The 27,776-nt window shown below is 40.5% G+C and overlaps 1 protein-coding gene across 1 annotated transcript; it reads right to left on the bottom strand.

The window, feature by feature from the left end:
- Positions 1 to 957: 957 nt before the first annotated feature.
- On the bottom strand, positions 958 to 26,263 carry gpr176 (G protein-coupled receptor 176). Its single transcript, XM_041806046.1, has 3 exons — positions 26,029 to 26,263; positions 8,049 to 8,301; positions 958 to 2,780 (listed from the first exon to the last, which is right to left on the bottom strand). The coding sequence occupies exons 1-3, from the start codon at positions 26,261 to 26,263 to the stop codon at positions 1,544 to 1,546; spliced, it is 1,725 nt and encodes a 574-aa protein (XP_041661980.1). The 3' UTR covers positions 958 to 1,543.
- Positions 26,264 to 27,776: the final 1,513 nt, after the last annotated feature.

Genomic DNA, 27,776 nt, shown 5'->3' with positions numbered 1-27,776 from the left:
AGTGCTCATGGATTCAAACACTCACTTCTGCTGCACTCTTTTCATGGTTTTAATGGCTGCAGGAGTAAAACCTTGTTTGATCAATTCAGGTGGAAAATACAAGCTGACTGCAACACAGAAAATGTTTGATTTGAATAGCCAACAGTTCGTTTGTAGTTCACAGTTGTATTTCTACTGCTGCAGCTACTGTATTCATCCTAAGTGAGTCTTTTCTAAGGCAGACGTGTAAAAATAAACTCATCTCTTTCCTGCTCGTAATTAGCTGCAGTGGATTCTATCTCCACTCAGGCGTGACCGCACAATCCTGTCTGATAACAGCATGGGACAGGACACGCCGTAGATTCAGGCTCTTTGTAGACATAGCAAGGCATTGTGGGTAACCCCTATGGGAGTTATGGCTTAACAAATATTTGAAGTGCAGCCCGGCTCTGTTTACCTCAGCCTGAGCCTCAGGATGATGCTGCTACCTTTGAATTATGCATCACAGAGGAGATGGAGAGCTGACAATCTCACAGTCCAACAGATTAAAAATCTAAAACCATTTCACACAGATTCTTGTGAGACAAAATTATTTTTTTTCTTTATTTATTTTTTCTTTACAATCATTTGAATGAACAATTGATTTTCAGGAAACCTGAGAAAAATCAATCAAATTGATCACAGAGGGATAAAAATATCCCTAGCAGGATGACATCTCTTTGTAGTTTCAGCAAAAAAAACACAGATATTACTCCTCAGATTTCCAGTGAATATTGTTGTCCAGAAACAAGACTAAACATATAGTTTAACTCTGAAAATGACACATTTACAGAACACATGTTGGCATACTGTACATCTGGAATCCCCCCCCCTAAAATCCAGTTACAACAAACGTACAAATGATAGCATCCATCACATTAGAAGGACTGTGAATATATTAAAAAGTAACACTTAAGAAAAAGACGATTAAATCCCAAACATTTTAGTAAAACTTTACAACAAAACAGCCCCACACAGGGGAAATGGAATGATTCAACACTGAGATGTGTCCATTTACAGAGTGCAATCTTAGCATTACCGGCATACAAAAGGGTTTTGTTGTTAGGTTCATTATTCACTATTGAATCGTATCAGTGCATCTTTCAGGATGATTAGATTTGCACAGTGTGTTCGTTTAATTACTGATGCCATCTCCAGTCAGGAGTGGAAATTGACAAATTTATCCTCTTCATTAATCATGACACTTTTGTCTCAGTCCTAGATCATGGAGGTGGATCCCTCCAAACTGGAGTGGGTGGACAGTTTTGTCACATCATTGTAAATGCTTTAGTATTAGAATAATATGATTCCAATAGAAAAGCAGAAAAGGCCAGATTTTGTGCAAAAAATAGGATAACCTGAATTCGGCTGCAACTGAGAAGATTTTAAAAAAGGTCAAACAGTTTAAATAAACCAAAATCTATCTCCTCCAACAGCTTTGCACATCAATATCCTCCAGCTCAATAGGCCCGCCCTGCAAATGGGTTGTGCCCAGTGTTGCAGATCAGTAACCTGCAGGAATAGCTCACGGATCCACAGCAGGGATGGTGCTGACTTTGTTGTTCCTGCTGATCCTCCGTTCAGGCCTTGCTTTAGGCAGTTTGGTCTGAATCAGCTCCTCAGGCGTGTTCCCAAGAGGAGGCAGCAGCCTCTTCTTGCTGTTCCTCGTCTCTGGTAACCACTGAGGGGGCAGCTCGAAGGGTCCGAAACCAAACTGTGTGGAGTCCTCGACCTCTGTGGGCGTAGCTGGGGCTACCTGAGAGGATGAAGTGTAAGCACACGTGTGGACTGGAGATCCACGAGGTGCCGAGACTGAAGGAGGGCAGTCTTTTGTGATGACCAGCCCTCCTCCTGTTGCCTGCAGAGGCTCCTTTTTGGCGATCACCTCCCCTCTGAGACTACCCAGTCTGGGACCAGCTTTCTGGTCGTCTTTTGGCACAGAGCAGCCTCCTGATACTTGAGAAGGGGTGTCACGTTCTACTTCTTCCTCCTCTTCTTCTTCCTCAGAAGGTTTAAAAATCTGCTGCTGGCCAATGTTAAACATCTCCAGGAGCTGACTCCCAGATCGCCCTGCAGTTTCAAGTCCCACCGGCTCCCCGATCCCACCCTCCACCCCCAAAGAGGCCAAACCGCCTGTGCTGACCACGTTCCGACGGCTGTAGCGTCTGTGGATCCTGGCCAGCAGGTCCAGACAGCTGTGGCGAGCTGAGCGGTTCACAGTCAGAAACAAAAGTGGGTTGGTAAGGAGGGAGACTTTGGGCAGCCAGAGGGCTGTCAGAAACAGAGACACGGGGAGCTCTTTTGAGTCTGCCAAAATAGTACGATACACCACCAGGGCTCCATAGGGGGCGCTGCAGGCTGAGAATGCCAACACTACAGCCAGCAGAGTGGCATGCAGCTCAGCCTCCCTCTGCGACACGTACGGGATAGAGATGCTGTTCTGAGGAGTCCGCAGCGCCGCGATGATCACCTTCTTCTTCTGGCTCGCACTGAGCGCTCTGCGGATCAGCAGCATGAAGAGGAAGACCAGGGCCAGAGGAAGGATCACTGTGGTAACATTGTAGATCAGCACGTACACCATGTGGCCCAGAGAGTGGGCCTGGTCATCTGAGCAGGACGAAGTGACGTACACATCCGTCACGTTGCTTACAGCGAACACAGGAAGGCTAACCACTGCTGCATGAGCCCAGATATAGATGACGAGATCTCGAGATCTTGTGTCTGAGATTTTCCTCTCCAGGGGGTACAGCACAGAGTAGTACCTACAATCAATCAGAATCAAGACATTACCACAGGACAAAGACATTCAACATGCCAGGGTGGGAAAAGCACAAGTAAAAGAAAAAAGTCATGAAGCCTGAAATCCTTTCAGAGGAATTAATTACAGAATCATGGTGGCCCACAGGCTGGATCCACACACAGTGATAGTTTAGTGCAGAGGTTCTCAAATTTCATTCTTAACAAGTCCTGGTGAGGAGTGCAAAATATCCTTGGTAGAGTAAAAAAGCCTTTATTAACAGGTACAATATGGCTTCAAAATTCATTTCTGATTTATGAAACAAAAGCTTTTAAACTGATGGAAACCTCATGAGGAGCAAATGGAAAAAAAACACTAATCCAGGATTGAAAAGGATTACTAAAGCCTTTTTTATTTGACTGATTTAATTTTTTTGTGTCTGTTTACAGCTTTATTTTTCTCAAGTAGTTTCTGCAATTGAATTGCTGTCATATTTGAATCCTCAATCAATTTCCCTGTTTTTTTTTTTTGTTTTGTTTTTATCAGTGATTTAGTAAATATGCTGGATTTGTGAAATCTGACTGACTTAAACTTGTGAACCTTGAGGTTCAATTGGGGGACTTTGAGAGGCATTGGCAAACAGTGTGAAACTAGAAAAGCACTCGGACAGCGCAGACCTCCGCCATTAGTAAAGAATAGTAAAGAATCCTTTTAAAAAAATTCCTGGAAGGTGATCCGGATCACTCCAACAATCTAATCAGCTCTTCCCAATGCCATTTCTGACATTTCCTGAAAATTTCATCAAAATCCATCCATAACTTTTTGAGTTATGTTGCTAACAAACTAACAAACAAACTAACTAACAAATGGTCTGATAAAGGTTTAGAGCTGCAGCTGCATCATTTTCAAAGGGATATTCATCCTGAAAATGCTTCTTTTTTTCAGGCAAACCTAAATTTATAAAATTTTTGCTGTCTACCATCTTCATTTACTCTTCACCAGTATCACATATACTCATATTAACACATCTCAACTAATCTCACAAGTGTTACCTTTACTGTGACACCAAAATTATTCAAATAGACCTTGTGGTTGCAGAAATATACCCATTTTATTATGGGTATGCAATTTTCGAGCAGAAACCTAAAAACAGAAAAATAGGCTCAGGGTTCAAAAGGTTAAAAAAAAAAAAAAAAAAAAACACGCTTCAGCCAGGAACACATACATTTAACCATAGCATGTTGCCACCTAGAGCAGCAGAGTCAGACACACTTTAGTCAATAAATGTATTCTTCATGGTGCATATACTGAGACATGGCAGTGGTCAGCTGATCGAGCAACAACCATAGGTTGACATTAAAGTGCAGTTTAACTATCTGGTGAGTGTTTCTAAATTGTAGACTATGTAAACACTCTTAAATGATTCAGATTAAGATACAGAGTAGATGCACCAGAGGTAATCCCAGCAAGAGCAGATGATGAAGTATTGTGTTCATTTACACATTCATTTTAATCCTTTATTTAAAGGGATACTTCAACATTTTGGCAAATTCGCCCATTGCCATAATTCCAATAGTCTTAGTAATAGGGTTGTTTCCATTAGTTGTCAGTGCAAGCTGTTTCTAGATCTGGGGGGACCGATATACCAGCTGCAGAGCTAACGCTATGTAAGCAGATGGTATTTTTTGCTTTACACAATACACAATCCTACAACTCCAAAACACTCTCGTGGACAAGTTGTGACCTGCACATTCACCACACTATGAAATAATAATATATAATTATGTAACATTACGACACATGAAGCAAATACTCGGAACTATTTCTTGAGTAAACCACTGGGTGGAGTGACACAGTGCAGCAGCCATGTCTGGAGTGTAGTTCCGGCTTTGCATTTAACTTTAAAACATCTCCGTCTCGTAATGTTCTATGATTATTTCATAGCGTGGTGAATGTACAGGTCACAACTTGTCCACGAGAGCGTTTCGGAGTTGTTGGATTCTGTATTTGATGCGTTTGATGAGGGAAAGCAAAAAATACCATCTGCTTACATAGCGTTAGCAGTGCAGCTGGTATATCGGTCCCCCCAGATCTAGAAACAGCTTGCACTGACAACTAAAGGAAATGGACCTATTCCTAAGACTATAGGAATTATAGTAATGGGTGAATTTGCCAAAATGTTGAAGTATCCCTTTAAAGCTGAAACTTTCTTACCAAAAAGGAGGTTTGTACTGACACAACAAAACAGATGTTCAGATATTTTCAATAATGTATAATGGGTTTTATCAATATCAAAGTTGCAGTATCTTTAATGGTATTGTGACTTGTTTCTTGCAAAATGCTGCAAAAACCTCAAAAATCCAACAGAAAATACTCAAAGTGGTTAAAGATAGGAGTAATGAGAAAGTGAGCAGGCATATTTTTTACTCATTATTTTACTGGACTGGGATGGAATGATTTTCTCTCCGTTTATGCATGCTGTGTTACCTTGAAGAAGTTGAAACAGAGTGGGTGCTATCAGCGCATATCTCCTCGTATCACACATAATACTATGCAGATTATCTCTCATCCTATTGTTTTCCTTTAATAACAAGCAAAACACACGGTGTGAAGGACTTGCTTATTTCCCTGGATTGTCTCTTCATCAGCACGTTACCGTACGAGTGTGTTTGCAGTGAGCCTGCAGTGGCAGCAGGCTTGTATATCCACAGCCTCGATTAGCCTCCTTGAGAATAAATAATTCATTGGTTTGATAGCATTGACTGTATTAGTTGCTATGGATGCAAAATAATCTTTGTAGCAGTGAAACCCAGGCAGAGACCAGGCCGCAGATATTCTGTATCTGACTGCAATAACCCCGATGAATACATGAAATTCAGATAAAGCATAGTTTGATTGTGCTCAGTGAGATTGCATGGATATTATGAAGCCCTGTGTGAAATACATATTACTCAAGGAAGGCCTTGAACAGTTATTTTAGCCATCTCCATAAAACTCTGAAATCTTCCTGTGCACTTTTTGCCATGATATCACTTTTAATATGTGAAACAGTTGAGGAAATGCAGGATATTCAAACACCAGAAAGAGGAGGCTCTGCACTGATGTGCACCTTGGGACTAAGATTTCAATAAAGTTATTTTTTTTAAGGTAACAAAAGAAAGCTAAACTAAATCTGTGCTATAATTTCTCTTAATTTCCAGATGTCTACACCAGAGTAAAATAAAAAATGAATAAATAAATAAATAAACCATTAACACAATGTCTTTACGACATGAACAAGCTTCAGCAGCAAGAGGGACATACTGTATGTAAAAAAAATTTGCATGGCAGAGATTTAAATACTTAACTGATCCAGTGTGTGAGATGAAACACTGATATTTAGCCAACATTAAAACACTCTTTCTTTGTCACAATTAACTTTTATTTAATTTTCTCTGTTGGGTTCAAACTGCTCCAAAAATAGGAATGGTTTTACTACAGCCCCAAAATCAGCACTCTCTTATTTTAGCACATTATGAGATGAAGCTCAGCGAAAGTTCAAGCAGGAAGACTGTTTCTGCTCATTCTTAAGTCACCACTCATTCACACATCTCCCTTTCCCATTCTTTCTCTTTCTGCTCTGACGACCAGCTGCTTATAGGCGTTCACTCTCCTAAGTACTCAGCTAATCAAATTCTGCCACAACCTTGTTTGACCAATCCTCATGCACCTGTCAGATTTTCACGGTCACAGTCAGCCGGCTGTTCTGTGCAGACGTTATAATCCTCCTCCACCCCAGCAACCTCCATTCAGCGAATCAGCGTCTAGTTCAGATCCTCACGGGTCTCCTACCTCAGTCTCCTCCTCCATGCCACCTCATTGGTTCCTGGGCAGCTTCTCAGAAGTCTGCTCCTCATCTGATCCTTCATCTCTCAACACCACCACCAGTGTCTAGACTCCACAGGGGGGTATCCTATTCCTGCCATTTGCTTCACTACCCCTTCAAATACATGAAATCATCACGGTGGAGTTCATTCGTCAAGGACTTCACACAATTCTTAATTCAATTTGTAAAATAAATTATTGTTAAACTCATATTAAGTCTCTCCTGTTGCTGTGTGGTTTTCACCCTAAGTAAAGTTTTCATTTTTGTTTTCCTGGTTCAGTTTGAGGAAATCACCAATCTACAACTTGTAGCAAACTGAACCCATAGGCTACTCCTGAAACCTACACCCTAAAATTTACAGAAAAGAAAGTTTTCCTTATTTAAACATTTAGTGCTTAAAAGCAGTGATAGTCCTAGTTTTGCCTTTTCATGTGGATAAGATATTTTTGAGAACATAGCGTGTGTGGACTGGATTATTATTGAAGGAAACCTCTGTTTAAAAAAAAAAAAAAAACACCAGTGTGTGGACTAGCTTTCATAGTGTATGCAACCATTGCTCTTAGTAGTTGTATTTTCTTTGTATCACTTGAGCTTTCCTAATAAAGTTTCACTTAAAGATGAACTGGATAAATAGTACTTTAAAAACTGTGTTAGTGTATTTAACAAAGAGAGATCCTATGTGGGCAGCAGCTACACTCATCAGTCAGACTGTTTTGAGTTCCAGCTTGCGCTGCAGGGAGGCCACTCAGCCTGGAGTACACACGCTCTATCGATCGCACCCCCCACCCCCTAAACTGCTCTCGTCCTCACCACAGGGTGTACAAGGAGACAGCAAAAAAGCTTCTTCCTCCTAAAAAAATCTTATCAAGTTTGGCACCTCTCTTGATTCTTCTTCTTCAGTGTGTATCTTTCAGCCTCAAAGTCTCATTTTTTCAAAAAGAAAATGACTTGTATTCATACACTGAGCAGAGGAGCGATTTGAAACATCCACTTCTCTCTTGTTTTACTTTCAAATCCCGTGAGGTGAGTGGGAGGTAGCCATGAGCCTTTGTCAAACTCATCTTTCAAAGCCTGATGAGCGAAAAACGAAACCTCGCTCTCCTACTACTCAGAGACAAAGTGCTTTTTGTTGTTGTTAAGAGGTGGATTTAAATTCATCTGCAAGCCGCATACTTTATGACAAAAATGAGTTTTCTACTTTAACTTGTCTTTAAATTTGTGAGTACTAAAGCAGTCAATTTAAACAGCACCAACAGAGCACTTCTCATGACCTCAGAATCAGGTAAACAAGGTAAATGACTGCACTGCATCTTGAACATTATTTGTAATAGGCATGGATTTGCCAACAGTGTCAAGAAAAACATCCTGCTTTGCCATTAAAGAGGAATAAACAGAGAGACAAACAGACTGTAATGTCTTCTTACTGACCTGTCCAGTGCGATGGCACTGAAGCTGAGCACGGTGACCGAGCAGAAGAGTTTGTGGAGGAACTTGATGGTCTTGCAGAACATCAGAGTTTGAAGCCACCAACAGCAGCGGGGGTTTGCTCCCAGTGCAACATCAAAGGGGACACACACCAGGCCGGCACAGATACCCGAGCACGCCAGGTTCTTAATGAATCGGTTGGTGACAGATTTGAAGACGTTGGTGCAGCAGGTGCACCACAACACTGTGGTGTTTCCTGTGGGAAAGAGAAGCGAAATAGAAATATTACATAGCAAAAGGAAAATACTCCAAAAATAATGCTGATACAACCTTTGGGAACTTCAATATACACAGTGCCTATGAAAAGTATTCACCACCATGTTTTACCCTTCCACTGACTGCACACTGAGTAAGACTGTCCTCAAGGTTTTCCTATTTATTTTACCCTACCTTTACAAACTCTCCGGGACTGGCTGCCAAGAAGCATCCCCACAGCATGATGCTGCCACCACTGTGCTTCACAATCGGGATGGTGTGTTTGATGTTCACAAAACATAGCATCTTATGTGATGGCCGAAAAGCTCCATTTTGGTCTCATCGTTGTTCGGACAATTGTCCAGTGAGCTCAACAGAGGTGACGGTCATAGAGCAGGAGAAAGTTTGTTCAACAAACATGGCAGCAGAGAAGGACATCAGGAATATAAGCAGGGCACGAATGAGATGGACATGACACATGAGGTTTGCAAGAACTGCTACATGAAAATAAAATACTGTGGAAATACAAAAAACATGAGGGCAAGACTAATGCTAAATCAGCTAAACAGTTGAAAAAAAAGGTATTGATCGTAATATATGGTATCACAACACTCACTGTATTGCAAAATGTTTAAAATCGTAATAATATCGTATTGTGGGGCCACTAGTGATTCCCACCACTAGCGTTAATGTAAGCAGTAAAACTGTGCGGCGGGAGCTTCATGGAATGGGTTTCCATGGTCGAGCAGCTTAATGCAAGCTTTACATCACCAAGTTCAATGGCAGCATTGGACGGAGTGGTGTAAAGCACACCAACACTGGAATGTGGAGAAGTGGAAATGTATTCTGTGGCGTGACAAATCATGCTTCTCTGTTTGGCAGTCAGATGGCCGAGTCTGGGATTAGCAGACAGCAGGAGAACGTTACCTGTCTGACTGCACTGTGCACACTTTGAAGTTTGGTGGAGGAGGGATGATAGATGGGGCTGTTTTCAGGGTTTGGGCTGGGCTCCTTATCTCCAGTGAAGGAGAATCTTAATGCTTCAGCATACCAAGACATTTTGGGCAATGCTATGCTTCCACCTTTGTGGCAACAGTTTAGAGAAGGCCCTGTTCCTTTCAAACATGACTGTGCCCCAGTGCACAAAGCAAGGACGATAAAGACATGGTGGTGAGTTTAAGTGGAAGAACTTGACTTGCCCACAAAGAGCTCTGACCTCAACTCTATTGAGCATCTTCAACTGAAACAGAGATTGTAAGCCAGCCCTTCTCATCTAACATCAGTGCCTGACCTCATAAATGCTCTACAGAATGAATGGGCACACATTCCCATAGAAACACTCCAAATTTTGTGGAAAGCCTTCCAAGAAGAGTGGAGGCTGTTGTAGCTGCAAAAGGGGGGGCATCAATCCTTCAAAAGAGCAAATCCTGCAGCTCTAAGACATGACTAAACCCTAAAAAGAGTGAGACGTCACTCCAGGTGTGAGCGGGAACACTGTGGCATTTTTATGTTAGCACTGCTCCATAATTCTGAGAAAGCGCCGCTTGCTAATGAGGGTTTAAAAGGTGATTTTTGGACTCCCTGTGGCGTGCAGACTGACGTCAGGTCACACAGTGACATGTGTGATAGCAGCCTCTAAAGATGTAATTACTCACATGGTGTTAGCCGCGCTCTCTTTGTTGCAAACAGAGTAAGATGTTCTCTGCCGAGGAAAAGGGTTTTTTAAGGTTATTTGTTTGTGATGTCTGGAAATGTTCAGAAGCAGGTCACAGTGTGTCACCAGCGGCTGATGCAAGAGGGAAAGGAATTAATGAATGAATTAATTCCTGAAGAATCTGCACTTTAGCTGTAAGCATATAAGAGTCAAATACTGTGGATTAGGTTTTTAAATTTGTCCTGTGAGGTTCTATGTGGATTTAGAAGAGGCTGTTTTTAGGGGAAAATGCTGTTGTTTACTGCTTCTAACTGCAGGATTTCAGTACCTCACAGGGGGAGCATTTCAGGGAAATCCTAATATAGCACTAATTAATGCTCAGCCTCTGCATCCTGAGAGGCAGACTCACATGGATTAATGAAATCAGTACAAATAGTCATTGTGTACAATGAGGCGGTGCATAAAACCCTATGTCCACAGCAAATTAACATCCTGAGTCCTACATTTTTAGGTTCTGTTGTAGAATAGTCTGGCTTCTTTTCATAGTGATGAGGCAATAAGAAGTTCAGGCAACAGGCAACATCTTTAAAAATGAGAGGGAGAAAAATAGGGAGAGTGTGAAGAGAAAAGATGAAAAAATACCATAACCCCTCTCAGCATGAAAGAAAAATAACTCCTTTGTTGTTGCTGTACAAAAAGATCACAATCATTTTTGATGCAGCTCCATTTCAGCATCATTACACGGTAATAAGTGTATTAAACATGGACTTAGACTCAGCGACCTCACCTATTTGGTTCTGTAGAGAAGTTTTGAAGCCCAGCAATGGCAGTCACCATATTGGAAACGCTGCCTCCAACTAACTTTCATTCAATCAAGTAGTAGGCTAAGAATTAAAGCTGCAGTGAGCCAAGTAAAACAAGCCAATCTAATCAGTTTAATCAGCATCGAGCTAGCTCAAAGAAGTTTAAGGTTAGTCGGAATTTAAGGATTTAAGGCTGGCACTGGATGCAGACTTTCTACACACTAAAAAATACTTTTTTGGACCTCTTCTAAGACCTGAATTGAGAAAAAATTATTCCACTTTTTTCATAGCAAACTGTAAAATATAAACAAGGCATGAGAGATTTCTCTTTACACTAGGACCAGGACTAGATTTTCATCATTACTGAACTGTTTTTGAAATGTCAAATGGTATAGGCCAAATTAGTTTTTTAGTCAAACGCCCAAATTTGGTAATTTCCTGCACATTTGATGCCTCCATTCTAACAGTGTACCATATATTGATATTTATCATCACACGTTTGAGCAGTTTATGATGAGCTGATTCTAATCAGCTTCACTTTTACAAAGGAAAATAACACCTGCCAGGGAAGACCTTTCAACATAAAGGCGGGCTTTACTCATTAGCCCAGATGTTAAAGAACTGGACTAGTGTTTCACAACAACACAAGGCTTATTTAATCACTGTGAGTCATACAATAATTCAGCTTTCGTTGACTAAAACTCTGACAAAAAAATGTTCATCCACATTTTTTTCCATAAGAAAAACTAGACTACAAATATATCTTTGATGAGTAAAACTAAGTTTAGTTTTCATCAAGATGACTAAAACTAGACTGAAATGTTTTTGAGTTTTCGTCAACTAAAACTAGACTAAAATTATAAAGGGTAGAAACAACTACAATGTGACTAAAAGTAACAGACATTTAATCTAAAGACTAAAACTAGACTAAAATTAAAAAATGATGTCAAAATTAACACTGCAATTAGTGACCCTGACAAGCATAAACAGAAAAGAACAATAAAAAAGTACAAGGTTGGTTAGAAAATGCAGATTGGATAAAGACACATCTTAGTCAAAGTGCAATCTAAAATATAAGAATTTTTATGGGCTTGAATAAAACAAACTGTTCATGACCTTTTAAGACTTTTCAAGAATCTGCAGGAACCCTGTGGATGACTAAGCCTGAGTTCAGGCAAGATCTCCCCCAAAACTGCATGAGAGTGGGACATGTCCTAGTTCAAGGCTCATGACAAACAACTATTTTTCTAAATAATTCTCAGGTGTGTGTCAAAATGATTATTTAACTGCCCCATTTTATTTTATTTTACTGCCCCATTTTACTTTTTATGATTCTAGGTCAGACTGCCTCACGCTGACTACCCACAACAACCAGTGGCAGAGTCACTGACCGGCTGTTTTACCAGTGTCCCACACATGGTGACAAAGAATCACGCCATACACTTACAGATTCTATTCACTGACTACCAGTCATGGTCAAACTTTAGAGCGTAGAAGCTACTGTGGTTAGCTGTAAGCTACATGCTGAGACTTTTTTTTCCATTCATTTTTTTCATACCATTAGGCTGATATTGAACAAAGAGGACCAAAATGAATAACTGATGGAGTGCTATGATGAGTTTATTGAATCTTGAGGTTTTGAGTTCTGTTTGGTGAGAGTTTTTCTAGTGAGATGTGCTGGAGCAGAAAGTTTTTCCAGTGTGTGATGGTTATGGTGTGGTTTGATTTCCAGTTCATGAGGATTGTTTTCCTGGCGGTAGTTAGCGCCAAGAACACTGATTTCCCTTTTCCAGACTTCGGTTGACTATTGATAGATCTTTTATGAGGCACAGTCAGGGGGACGGAGGGATTGGTGAGTGATTTGGTGATTTCAGCCCAAAAGTGTTGTACAGGTGTACAGTCCCAGATTGTGCTAAACCCATTTTAAACATCCTGTGACCTGTGAAGTGAACTCTGTGAATAATCTTGTATTGTATTCATCAAATTTTATTGTTACTCATGCAGAATTTGGTTCCAGAATATGGCATTGGGAGTGATGGCCAGGGCCTGTTCCCATTTTTGTGATGGTAATGATGCCGTTTCATCTGAATAGGTAATGATTTTATATATTTTGGACAGTATTTTCTTAGTAAAATCAACTAGTAACACACCACTCACTACAGGATAATCAGGCTAGGTAATCTTAAGAACAATCCGATAATCAGGTCTTTGCTGACTTTGGTGCAGGGGGGGGGTTAGCCGGCACAATTATCGTGAAGTGTGTGGCCTGCTTTATTCTTTTTAACCTCACAGAGCAGATGAATTGGCTAGACTCCATGTCTGTCATCAGGCAAAATCCATCTTGCAAAGCTCCAGTCTGCAACATTTGTGCCAAATCAAAAACAGTTTGGACCAGTCAGCATTTTAGGAGAACGAGGCAGTAGCTGCAGGCAGGGTTTAGTTACGTGGCAATGGCTATAGCAGTTAGCTTGGATGCAGCTATGGTGTAGCAGCACTTTCATCAGAACTGGACCACATTTCTTTATGAAATAAAGAGCGAAGAACAGCACTGACAGCTTTTCATGGCAGAAACGATGTTTACACTGTTCTGCAATGGGGTGGGGGGGTGGTAGCGTGAGTCAGTACTTACAGTGGCTGCTGGTGGAGCAGTTCGCTTGGATGCAGCTGTAGAAAAGTAGCAGTTTAATCAGATCTTTACCACATTTCTTTCTTAAAATGAGAGCAAAGAAACAAAGCTCCCCCTTGCAGAGAACATGTTTTTGCACCTCTCCCAAAAGGCCTTGGCATGAATTTTAGCCACCGACAAACTCTGCTGATCAAACACTACTAGCTTGTTTAGCTCAGGTTAGCGCATGTTCTCTAACTCATTTTGTCTTGTTGCTCTGATTGGCCCATCATGAATGTGACTGGCAGAACGGGTGTCCAAGCACCTTCCAAGACGGTGCATTTTTATGTGTTTCTCTGTTTTATATTTCTTAAGATTTTATTGCAAGGTTTTTTTTATGTGTGTTTTTACAAACAGAGTGTCGAGCACAGCACTACACCGGTCCAGCGCTTGTACCGGCTGGTACACTGTCAGGTTTTGGACTGACTGAAGTCGACCCTGTACATGAGCAAGAAGTATAAGTGTGTAGAGACAGACCCTTACACTGCCTGTAGGCACTGTGAGCTACACTTTGGTTCTACCTTCCTGCCTGCTCTACAGACTGTTACAGTGTGCATGTTTCTCTTTTGAGTTAAAAATCACCAAACTCTTTTCCACCTATGTTTAAATCCCTCATCTTTGTTGGCCTTTACTAATCCCTGGAGGTAATATTTAGCACAAAGAGAGCTCTCATCAGGAGCTGTGAGAGTTTATCTTTGGTACAGCTGCAGTGGTGTGATGTCACACCTTCATAGTGTTTGAAGCCCAGGTGATATATATACATACGGGATCACAGCTGGAGGACAGTATTTCATTTTCTAAAAATATGTTCTGTTGCACAAACAATTTAAAACAGTTTTCACCTCGAGAGAAAAACATACAGGACTAAAGGTGATATAACTATCTGAGACATTTTGAATTGATTTGATTGACTTTGACAGTGTAAAGGAGAAGTTATCTTCCAAAAGAAGGCAGAAGCTAGACTTACTGCCCTGTATTCAGATGCATCTGTGAGGTTCTCAACTGCCAGGCAGACAAAATACAGTATAAGGTCAAGAAGAGGGACTGGGGTGGTTTTTCATCTTGGCCTTGCACCGCTAAAATGTGTTTAGTCTATCCTTGAGTCAGAGAAGGCTGAAGAAAATCCTTCAAAGTATTACTGAGATATCATGTTCACACTGAAAGGAAGCTCAGTGACCTCGACCTTTGACCTCTATAATCTTATCAGTTCATTCGTGAAACAGATTTGACTTCCGAGCAAAGTCGGAAGAAAACTCTCAAAGCAATCCTGTGATATTGTGTTCGCAGTAATAGCCCAGACAGACACCTGGCTGGACCAACAACCTGTAAACATACAGCCTCCGTTCATTACTGAATTCAGGTGTTTCAATCAGACCTGTTCGCCACATACGTAGAAAATCAAACAGCTAGCCATGCAGTCTCCATTTGCAAACATTTGCATTTGGATGGTTCTAAAGTGACTTCAATAATTATAATAATGATAACTTTATTTGCAAAGCAATTTTAAAAACATGGGTTTACAAAGTGCTAGATGTGTGCAGAAGCAAACAGAAGAAAAAGCAACAAAAACCAAACAAAAGACAAAAAAGACAGAGCAAATGACACAGGATCCAAAACACTTAAAAGAATCTAACCAAAAATATGATCAAGATAATAATTCAATAACATCAAAAGACATGAAGAACCCGGACGTCATGAGATACCATGCAAACTAAGACACAAGGCATCAATGAGAGTGCAGACATCATAGGATACGACACAACTAAGACACCGTAGACATCATCAGAATGCAGACAAGACATTGTCATCATAAGGATACAAACAATAGGAAATAATAGGAACAATAGGAACCCAGGCAACACAGGAACCCAGCTACACAGGCTGAGACTGAGAGGACTTAAAATGTGACACTGACGGTAGGGGCGGAAGACAAAAAAACAGTATAGCATAGTATCATGATATTTTGTGTGCCGATATATCGTATCATATCTTCTGCCAATTATCAATTCTTTTTTAATTAATTGCTAATATGAACTGAAGTCTATGATATTGGATAAATAGCATCAGTTGCTTTTCTGTCCACTTGATGGTGCTGTTGCGTCCTCTGTCCCTTTGTCCTGGTCGGCAGAGGTGATGGTAATACAGCAGGAGAAAGTTACAGTAGTATAATCAATATGGTAGCACCAGGGAAAGGACATTAGGAATGAAAGCAGGGCACGAACAACATGGACATGACACATGGGGTTTGCAAGGAGTGCTGCATGAAAACATACTGTGTTAATACAATACAAATGAAAGCAAGGCTAACGTTAAATCAGCTAAACAGTTGAAAAAATGGTATAGATTGCAATATAACGCAATATATGGTATCACAACACTGTGTATTGCAAAATGTTTAAAATCGCAATAATATTGAATCGTGACATAAGTATGGTGATAATATATTGTGGGGCCACTTGTGATTCTCACCCCAAACTGATGGATGTCCATTGCAATAAGGCGGTTCTTGAAATTTCATCTCTGCTGGATATTTCACAGTCAGCTGAAAGTGATATTACTGGAAAATGCAAGCATTTAGGAACAACAGCAACTCAGCCACGAAGCGGAAGAACACGTAAACTTGCAAAGCAAGGTCAACGACTGCTACAGCGCATGGTCACCAGCGCTCCGCAGAGTTCTGAACTTCCACTGGCAAATATCCAAGCATAAAAACTGTGCTGCAAGAGTTTCATGGAATGGGTTTCTAAAGCAGAGTAGAGGCTATTACAGCTTCAAAAGAGGGTGGGCGGGGACTCCATATTGAAGTGCATGCACTTGAATTCAGTGTCATCACACAGCCACCTTCCCAAGTGTTTATTTTTCTTCAATCTCAAACTGCAAGATAAACTTGTTATTTTTCAGATGTGTAATGTTTCTGTAATTTTTAGTCCCTCTTGCACATCAGTACCATACACACTGTCTTATCTTATCTTATCTTATCTTATATCTGTTAAGGTCAGGCGACCAAATATATTTGTCCATTTAGTGTAGTTTGATTGTATTACACAGATTCTTTCTTCACTTCCATTGTTTTTTAATCAGACTCATCTAAATTTAAGATTCCTACCTGTTTGTCTTACTGTTTTTTTCTTGATGATCATAGTAGTCTCTGCATTTTCTTTTTTTAATGATAAATGCCACAAAAGTCTATATGTTTTACATAAAAAAGATTATAACTGGCCTTTAAGAACATTTTTAATGGCTATTTTGCATGACAGTTCATGCCCATGTTAACAAATTGCCCCATGTAGCTGAGCTTAATTGTTAATCTGAAGTAAGTCCTTGTAAATGTCATCCTGCAGACAGTGCTGGGATTTCTATTCTCTCGTATGCACAGCTTGTTTTGCCTATAAAATCTCTTTGTTCCTTTGTGTCTCTAATACTCAACCGGCACTTGAGAATCACCTTAACAACCGGACTTACATCAGCCAATGAGGAGAAAGAGCAGACCTTAAACGTAATTCCTCTTTCCACTTAACAAATGCCAACTGAAGGTGGCAACGTGAAAAGAAAAACGCCGAAACAGAAAAAGCTTTGTTTGCTGCACACAGGAAAGGAATAGGTGTTAAGAAGGAGTCATTGTCAGTGTAGAGACTCATCCAGGTGTCTAAACATAGCAGTGTGTGCTGCTAAAATTCAAACTGTGAAACATTCTAGCACGTTTAACACCTTCTTTGTCGCTTCTCTGTGGTGTTATAATTACTTAAGTTTGAATGAAACACCTTTTCATGAATGGTACAGTATGGGCCACATGCTCTGGTTCCTCAAAGACATCATTTGGTAATATTAGCCCACTAGAGTACATTATTCTGATTTAAATTCACCTGTCCATGCTTTATCTGGAAATAGTGATACTGTGTTCATAGATATCAGTGAGTCGCACCAGCTATGCTTCAGTCTAGGTTGAACACAAGCTCTATTTTAGGCAGAGCTTATGCTCTACAATAAGCTGTATTAAATTTGCACAGTGCATGGGGTAAAATGAGGGGAAAACAATCTACAGTGCACGTATTAACAAGGTCAGCAGCCACCCAGGTCAGAGCCGCACTGACCAATTACTGGTTGTTTCCAGGATGAGACTTTTCAACAAGTAAAATGTAGGAATTTGACAATCAGTTTTCCATTTGGAGCTGGACAGAAATTAACTCACATCCCATTATTGACCAAAAAAAACACGGAAATATTGTGTATTTGTGGTCTAAAGAGCTTTCTGAATATCAAAAAAAACTACTTGTTTTCATCCAAACCTTTCTGATGTCATACAATGCGTTGCCCGTGTCCTGATGACATGTTAATGAGAATCTAGACCTCAAAGACAGCCCCATGGAGCCTCATCACATTTATTATTCATTATTTGAATCTCTTGGTTATTTAAGTATTCATAGTCAGGTCAAGAGTTGCACACTGTGAAAATTACTTTGACTCTTTTTTTGTTGCCAAGGGGGAATGAAACGTATTCTCTCAGCCATGCACTGAGGCTCATTGATTTGGGTGTTGATGCGTCTCATCTTCAGTGTATTCACAGAAATTATTCCTGCCTCAATAATCAATAAGCAAACAGTCAGTGATGCTGATGATTCACCTTTTTAGCTTTACTCCCAGCTTAAATGGGTCAACATGCATGAATAAGAATGGCCTGGATTTTGCAAAATCACCATGTCCAAATCCAACTTACTTTGTCCCATTTTTATTTTTAGTTTTTAAGATTATATTTACGGGGCTTTTTTGCCTTTATTATGTTGTATCCACACCAAACCTGAATGATCGCCTATTTGCACGAATCTGAACATACAAATATAGGAAATTACTTGCTTAATTTTTTTTTTTTTAAATTAGTGCAAATAACTCACTCCACTATCGCGTCGAATCCCGTGTATGCGAGTGCCCACAAGACGCTAGAGAGGAGGGGCTTCCTTCTTGACTACATAGCTTGACTTCATTGAGAGGATTGCTGCTTTGTATTTGCGGTGACAAAGTGACAGACAAAAGTTTTCAGAACTTACCAGGCAATCTTCCCTCCTCACTCCCTTTCCTCTAAGCCAGGGCTTCCTAGACTTTTCAGCCCATGACCCCCAAAATAATGCCGTCAGAGATCAGGGACCCCACTTTCCCTTCAGGGGGATAAAGTGCACAATGTTGCACAAAGTATCATGTATAAAACTTGCATTTTAGGTTGTTTTACTTACATTGAAGCATGAATATCACTTGATAACTACATTTTTATTTTAAATTGAACTCTTTTTAACTGTATTTTCTTTACAATAATATATAAAATGTATGGTTATAATTTTTAAAATTTTTTTGGAAAGCATCCCTTGACCCACCTTCACTGTCTCGCAACCCCCCTGGGGGTCCCACCCCCCACTTTGGGAACCACTGCTCTAAACAAGCTCCTTCTTATTCCTGTGCTAGTAGAACAGGCCATTTTGTTGTATAGCTTCCAGTAGCCACAGACTGATACCACAAGTTTCTCCTCCATTTCCCGGTTGAATGGAACTTCACCCCTCTAGGCTGGTTGTTAAGGGATCCTCCAGGGATGTATTTCACACACTTGAGTTACATTTTTTCAACTCTCGCAAATATGCAAATGAAGTGTCTCAAATTATTCTCCCAATTTGAGCGATTCATGCTGCACATTTGCTGCAAGTTCATGTCTACTCTCTCCTTTACATATATTTCATATGTAATGAACTCGCTTGAATGATTTTACATGCGTCTGGTGTGAACCTAACATAAGAGAGTGATAGGACAGTCGATGGAGCAGGAAAAAGGGATGAGAAAGGGAGATGGCATGCTGGGAAAGAGCCACAGACCGGCCTTGAATACAGGAGGCATGGCCCAACCACTATGCCAGCTTTACCCCAATTTCTCCCTTTTTTGCCCCTAAGAAAACTGAATAGGAAAACCTGACCCAACACAAACTTCTAAACATAATCATATCTGGATTACTGGGACTAAATACTTCATTCTTTGTTAATAGAGGGCGCCAAATTCACACAAACAGACAGACTGTGACAGCTGCCTAAAAAGACAAAAATATCATTTTCATATACAGCTATTTTATTTTGTTTTTCAAAGGAAAGAGAACCTTTATGTTTTTTTAACAGCCCTTATATCTACCTCATTTACTATGTCGCTGTTTAGATGGAGCAATTCAAGCACAAATTACATGAAATAAATACCTAAAACATTAAGGTGATGTGCTTTGTGATCCTGTAATCCAGCCTAATTCCAGCCATCTATTAGGATCAGGATAATTCTGATTTATTTTATTTCAGTTCTGCTTATCCTAACAAAAATTTTCATCCAGATAAAAACAAGATAGGATTAACTTACCTTATCCAACACCACTGTTGAGATCTGATTTTTATAGCTGTGGTCTGGTAAGATTTTTTTTTTAATGTCCACTAGATACTGCTAAAATAACTAAAGTTAACCTTTAGTAATAAAATACATTATTTCAGTTATGGTTGGGTGTGTATTTAAGATACCATCATCTGAATTGCCTTCTGCTATATTGTCATTTTTAACAACAATAAAATTTTAAATTCTGAAATTCAGATTTTCAAAATAAAAAAAAAAAAAAAATTAATTTATAAATTTTCACCACATAGTGTAATTCTAATTGGCTCATTATGCAGGCACATCCTTAAAGGTTTTTTTAACATTAGATAGAATCAACACACAACAGGGACTGGACCTTCTAGTAAACAAATAAAAAAAGCACAAGAGGCATTATTTTGAAAAAGAACTGTCTAACAATCTGTTATTTCCAATATTTTCTCATTTTATTCTGTGTAGGTTTTCGTTCATCCAGATCATGGTTATCCAAAGCATTGACTGAGCTGGACTTGACTGAGGTTCTTCAAGACATTTCGCCTCTCCTCCAAAAGGCTTCTTTCAGAGCTAGAGAGACTTGGGCTACAGAAGATATAGCCTCTGTTGACCACAGAGACCACACTGGAGCCACCCCAATCATTGCTTTAGATTCCATCGAGCAAAGTGGAAGCTTTCACCACTCACATCAATGCTGTAAATGAATGTGGCAAATTCACCCTTGAGGACTTAAAAGAGGACAGCTTGGCCTTCTCGAATACCTACAAAAATGGAAGGAAACAAGAAGGAACACTAATATTTCAGAAAAGCCCTATGTGAGTACTCTAATTGGGCCTTCATCAAGTCTTCCATCATTGGAGTACTACCAGAGAAGAGGAGAACAGCAAACATCACTGCATTTTTATTTCCTACTTGTCTGGAGTATCTGAAAAGTCTAGATGATATTCCAAAAACACAACGTTTCAGTACACTTGAGAACACTGAGGTAGAGGCTGTACACCCTAAGGACAAAACACCCAGTGAACTGAGGAATGCAGGACTCTTACAATGGGGATACAAAACAGCCCTTACACAAATGGCCCATTATAGGAGAGTCATTTCATCTGGCCATTCCTCTGAGGACAACGACGTTAGGATACTGGCAAGAGAAGATCGCTGAGAGGTGTTAAGGAAACCCACTATGTCAAGCTGGAAAAAACATCTTTGAACAGAGACCTTTCTTATCCTCTACATACAATGCAGCCTTGGATTCCTTTCAACAGCAGTCCAAACAAAGCTTTAACACTGGATCACATGACCTAACATCAGACACTCCACTTTAGTTGCTTTTTAGCTGTCATACAGTTCACGGATTCTTGTGACAGTAGTTCTCGTAGGTGTTCTGTGGTACAGGTCATCAGAGGCGACCCAGATGATGTCTTGAAGCCCTTTGTCGTCAGCGATGTCGAGGGTCTGCAGTCTCTGGCGACCCATTAGCGATTGCATTAGTTAGCTTAGATGTTGTCATTTTAGGGACAAATCCAGGTCTGCTGGACTGCGCCCGTGTAGCTTGACGTTATGGCTTGATCCTGTGCTGTTTTTAGCAGCTTTGCTAACATTAGCAACATTAGCTATCATGACTTGATCCTCTGTTGCTGTTAGCATCTTTGCTAACATTAGCAACATTAGCTATCATTGCTTGATCCCATGTTGTTGTTAGCATCTTTGCTAATATTAGCAAATATGCATCATTGCTTGATCCCGTGTTGTTGTTAGCATCTTTGCTAACATTAGCAACATTATCTATCATTACTTGATCCTGTGTTGTTGTTAGCATCTTTGCTAACAACAGCAACATTAGCTATCATTGCTTGTTCCCATGTTGTTGTTAGCATCTTTGCTAACATCAGCAACATTAGCTATCATGGCTTGATCCCCTGTTGTTGTTAGCATCTTTGCTAACATTAGCAAATATGCATTTTGCCCAAAGATGGTCTTCAAACTTGTTGTGCTTAGGTAGACAGTTCATCACTGCAGTGTGTACACACAACTTTCGTTTTATCCAGACTTCTAGGCAGCTTTTTAAATCGAAATTTGCCGTGAAGCAGACCTGGGTCTGTCTCCTCACTCATCACTGCTGGCTGCGTTTGACCCACCTTTAACCTTTTCACCCCAGGGATGTAAACATCCATGCAGGAGGACTATGGGAGGAAGTTGTGGTCAAACTTAGTCATATTATTAAATTGTGTTATTTTTTTAACACGTTAAGCTTTCTGGATTAATCATGAGCGTTAACACGTTATTATTAACAGGCCTAATTATATTTTACTGTATATAAGTGCTGCTACGGTATCCATGGCATTTATGACCTTAAGACTTATCAAACAGATCAGAACTTTTAAATTATATCCACTTATTGTTCATTCACAGTATTTTTCAGTCAGGTCACTTTAAGGGCAAAATAAGGCTATGTGTTCTCCAAGCCTTAGAGAAAATCAGTAAAAGTAAGACGGTTGAACCATGCTTTTGAAAGCCCTTTAATTTAGCCATTCCTGTTGCTTGGCTCTACCATATTGGCACGCACAGCAGGAGGCGCTGCGAGTCAAACACGTATTCAGTGGGTTTATTCTGACCTATTTCACCTTAGTGAACTGTTTCTGTGAGCTACACAGTCCAGCCTCTCTTTGAGTCCGACAGCACATAAACTTTCATGGATATTTTGTGCTGAGAATGATGCTGAATGAAACAGCTACATTTGTGGAAAATAACACTATCATATACCGAAAGCAGTTCTAGGTAGAAGGATTATGTTTCTAGCTGCTGGACGATGAAGGTAATCCCAAACGACGACTGTGTGAGCAGATGAACAACAATTCACACGGCTCCTTCATCACTTCATCATTAGTAGCAGCAGTATGAGCTCTTACTGACACACATGGGAATATCTGTCTCAGAGCCAAAACACATTTGGCTTTAAAGGAGCTTGAATTGTTGTGTTTACTGCCAGTAGTATTTGGCAGTATCATAATAAAAACACAAAGCTTACACCTGTCACATTTATCAGGAAATATGTGCCAGTGTGTACCTGTGCCAACAACCCTAAAATATTCAATCTAATGGGAGAAAGCAAAAATAAACCATAGAAGTTTAGCTTCAGTCTATGTTTGCTTCTTTTATGTGCACTTACTAGAAATAAATCACAGACAAGATGCTATGAGTAAAATTAAATAAACATCAAAAAGCTGATGATTTGCTGACTACCTGATTGTTCAAAATAGCAGATGGAAGTGGAGTTTATTATTGTGAAAATTTGAAGGATGTGCAGAGTAGGACTGGGAATACTAGCAATAAACTGATAAACAATTGAACACTTTGGATGTGAGGATGGATATGATACAATACAAATGCAAAATAATACCATATGGTATGGGGATGGGTTTAAGTGGTCAAGTACTCGAGTAATCAAGTACTCACTGTCCTTATTAGAGTAATGTACACATTAGGTGTATACAGATTTGTTCACTCTAGGACCCGGTTTCATAGTAGGGTTTACAGCCTCCCAAAACGCTGTTTCTATGTGGATGAAATGCTGATACGACAAAAACCGTTTGCGTCTACTCCTGAATTAGTCTCTGTGAATGGAGCGATAGACCAATCTGGTGGGGTTTGGTGCCACTTTTTAACTGCTTTTTTTTTCTCATTTCACCAGTATCAGGCATGTAAAGAAAACAGTATACTGTATTACTGTTACTGTAGTGTTGGGTGCTGGTATGACTAAAACTTCCTCAGTGAGGACATCCAGACTCTGGTGGAGGAGGGCCGAGCCATTTGCAGGCTGCGAGTCTCTTACAACAAACACAAAAGGCCGAGAGCTCAACCACCTTTCTGTAGCAAGTAGACGTGCAAGCTTAATACGGCGAAAAAATACAGAAACAGCACATTGTGGATTTAACTAAGACTAAAGGTGACAGGGCCTTCTCTGTCAGGGCACCTCGGCTTTGGGATGACCTGCCCGAGGAAATAAGGCATGCAGAATCAGTGACATCTTTTAAATCACTTCTTAAAACTCATTTTTACAGACTTGCTTTTATGTGATGTCGTTTTCTGTTTCCTCTGTCTTTTACTGTATCTTCCCTCTTCCTGTCAGTGTTCTTTCTTAAATTATCTTCTTCTTCCAGACATTTTACGTTATAACTTTGGTGTCTGCTCCTCTTTGCTCTGTATTTTATGCCTGGTTTGATTCTAACTGCTACTGTTCATCTTCACTTCTCTTATTTGATTTTAGAGCATTTAACCCTCCCTCTACTCATTTTTGCCTCTTTTTCCTGTTGTGTTCACTTTACCTCATTATCATCATTATTAAGATTTGTATTAATTCATGAATGACTTTCTACAGTTCCTAGCTTTCTAATTTGTGTTTTATTATCAATAAATCTTTATATATTTTAATTTGTTTTATTTTATTCTTACTTCTCTGAGTTTTAGTCCTTTCTATCTCTTTCTATATTTTAGGTGCTCTCACATCTCTGGTCCTTAGGTCTCTTTTATGTAGTTGGGTTCCTGCGTTGCCTGGACTGGTCTAGGTTATTCTGGGTTTTTATTTATTTTTATTTGTTTCTATTTGTCTATCCTTGGTCACTACTTTTATTCTGGAATATGCATACCTAGGTGTTATGGTGTCTTTTTGTTTGACATGGTCCTGGGCTTTGTAATGTGTCAACCAGGATGATTATGATACTGGGGTTAGGTTTTCATGGGATCTTCTGTTGTTGTGGTTTTGTCCTTCCTATTATGTTCTTCCCTTGTGTTTTGATGCCTTGTCTTAATTGTAATGCTGTCTATTTTCAACGCACTTTGTAAACCTCTGTTTTTAAAAGGTGCTATACAAATAAAGTTATTATTATTATTATCATTATTAACTGAATGAAATGGAAGTAATCGCTGAGGTCAGGTCAGGTTTTGGAGCATATGCTAGTTTGGCACTTTGCCACATCAACCTAAGGCTGAATCCCAATTCTCCCCTCAATCTTACCCTCAAGCTCAACCCTCAGTCTTAACTCGCCCCTCAAAACCAAGTGTAAGGGCCATCTCGTGACTTAGAAATGGGACACCCCTTAATAGCAGTTACGTTTTCTGACTGTAGTGGTGTGCCAACACTAAGTAGTCTGTCGATTCAGAGGAAGACGAAGAAAGAGAACGTGTTAATATTCAGCCAAATAACATGTAGAAACCCCAAAGCCACGGACATATTCAGCTTAAAGTCACCGTATAGCACGGCCATTAGCTAACGCGAAACACCAGTTGTAACTCGTAGGCTTGTCCGCGACGACACAGTTACCGGCTTACAATCGTAAAAATAAAAGTAAATGTTACGCTAAAAAAAGGCAAATAATCCATAAAATAACATCAAACTAAGATAATGGAGTGGTTTTCATATTTTTTAGATCTCTATTAACAAAGAAATTTACATTTGTAGCTTGATTTCTCCCCCGCATTCGCCGCCATCTTTCTTTGAGTGATAACCCTTGATACCAAGGGAGCTCCAGGAGTGAGGCCTACTGCTCAGGCCTCACTGTGCCCAGGTACACTGTGAGCTGGATGAGAAAGTGAGTCAGGGGTACGCAAAAGGGCAGCTGCCGCACTTGCACCGGCAGCCAACCCCTCCCATCCTCGCCCACCCAGTACGTTAACATTGGACACGCGGCCCTGCCAACGAAACTCGAAAATGCACCTAATAGTACGCAAGAGTACGGTTTAAAGCTTTTCCCCACAGGGGATTCTAAAGAACAGGCTGTGGCTTTTATACCAGTCGGCTTTACTACCTGGATTTAAGGTAAGTCCTGCTACTTCTTAATTTGGTAAGTGAGAGAGAAGCAACATTGAGTAGCACAGTGCTGTTCCAAAAGTTGAACCACTTAAAACTAATAATGCTGACAAAATCAATGACTATTCAAGTATTCGAAAATCATGGCCTGTTTGTTAGAGTGTTCAGCTTCTTATCCATTCAAAGTCTTGCTGATATTTATGGTATTTTTTTTGAAGACTCGTTGACTTTCCTCGTTTTTTTTTATTATTTAGGCAGAGGGTTTCCCACAGGGAAGGTTCCCTTGACCCAGATTTTAAAATCAAACTGTTGAGGCTCATAAAAAAACAGGACAGCAGTATTGTCATACAGAAAACAAACGTCTGCTGGGTTATTTCTGTGTTTTCCTACCAAGAACATGCACGTTTTATAAGTGTGATTCCACTCACCCAGTAGTGAGCTGATGAGGATGAGGACCTGGATGGTTGTGGTGAAGTCCCGATAAGCCTGCTCGCGGATCAGCCTCTCCTGTTCGTCCAGCCCGGTCCCCTCCGCCGGCGGGCTCGTGCTGCTGTCCCACCGGCTCGGAGGGCTCGTGGCGTTCACGAGCTCCAGCCTGAGGTGAGCTGCCGTATAATTACCTCCAGCGTCTCCGACCGTCACAGCCCGGCTCCCAGCATCCATGTCGGTTCCTCCTGTAGGTCTTTTATTTCAGGAGGGTTGGCAGCAGCCAGCGTTGAAGAGGCATGTCTCAACTGCTGTGCTTGTTGTGAAGATTAAGGAAAAATGTACAAAACGCGGTTATGTCAACGAGGACGCACAGGTAGGAAAGGGAAGGAGAGCAGCTGCCAGCAACGAGAAGGTCCTCTGACGGGAAATGTGTCTGTAAATGAAGAAAAAAACATGATGTGTCCTATTAATCATACATCAAAGCGGACTGGTATTAATCCTGTGCTGCATGCTCCATCATTGCAGATGCATGGGAGAGAACAGCCAAAGCATCTGGGATCAGCGCCTGGTTGGCTGGGTGGATGCTGCTCTCTGACATCGAGTGCACCTAAAACCACACCGGGCTGCCAAGTGTCCATTCCGGGGTGAAAAGCGTGCAGCTCCGTTCAGCAGCACGGTCAGCCCTCGTCTGTGTCTGTCAGGCTGCTGCCCGCGCTGTCACAGGCTGTTTATTGGTAGACTTGAGTGCTGAGGGAGCCCGCAGAGCGAGAGCTCACAGCGTGAGGTGCAAGACTGGAGAGAGGAGAGGAGAGCCCCTCCTCTTCTTACAGCACCGAGAATCTTATGAATGACAAACAAGGGGAGGAAGAGGAAGGAGGAGAAATCCCAGCCTGATCACTGGTGCTGGTTTACATCCAGTGGGGCAATTTAAAGCTCACGAGGGGACTTTTGAACTGGTTATGAAATGGACTAAAATTTATAGTGATGTCTCCACAAAGGCAACCAAGACCACCAACCACAACGTAGATGATTTCTATACATTTTTCATGTTAAAGATTTAAGGCAAAGGAGTAGGTGTATTTACCCCCTTGGATATTTTAGACTTTTGTTGGTTTTATCAGTCACTGTTAATGCAATCTGGCTTTTTTGACCAAAAAAATACAAAAAAAACCCTCTTTAATGTTGATTAAATAAAAAAATATGTAAGGTAAAATAAGTGATTGCATACATTTTCATTCAACAGAAGTCCAGCCACCTGTGTCCAGAAGGTCCAGTCCCTGGTTAATCCGTATTCCTGGCTGCCATTACACCATGAAGACAAGAGAACACTCCAAGCAACTCCGAGAAAATATTATTGAAAAGTTTAAGTCAGGGGATGGATACAAAATAATTCCCGAGGCTTTGAACATTGCCTTGAGTTCAGTTAAATCAAACATGGCAATATGGCACATGTGCAAATCTGCCTAGATCAGGCCGTCCTCACAAACTGAGTGACCGTGCAAGAAGGAGACTAGTGAGAGAGGCCAGCAAGACACCTATGACTAGTCTGATGGAGGTACAAGCTTCAGCAGCTGAGATGAGAGAGACTCTGCATACAACTGTTGCCCTGGTTTGTCACGAGTCAAAGCTTCATGGGAGAGTGGCAAAGGGAAAACCAGAGTTGAGGAAAACTCATTAATTCTCAACTAGAGTTCGTCAAAAAGCTTGTGGGAGACTCTATGAACAAGTGGAAGAAAATTCTTTGGTC

This window comes from Cheilinus undulatus, linkage group 14 (assembly GCF_018320785.1).
Source record: "Cheilinus undulatus linkage group 14, ASM1832078v1, whole genome shotgun sequence".
NCBI lineage: Eukaryota > Metazoa > Chordata > Actinopteri > Labriformes > Labridae > Cheilinus > Cheilinus undulatus.
The sequence above is the reverse complement of the archived record's forward strand: the minus strand, read 5'-3'. Positions and strand labels throughout refer to the sequence as shown.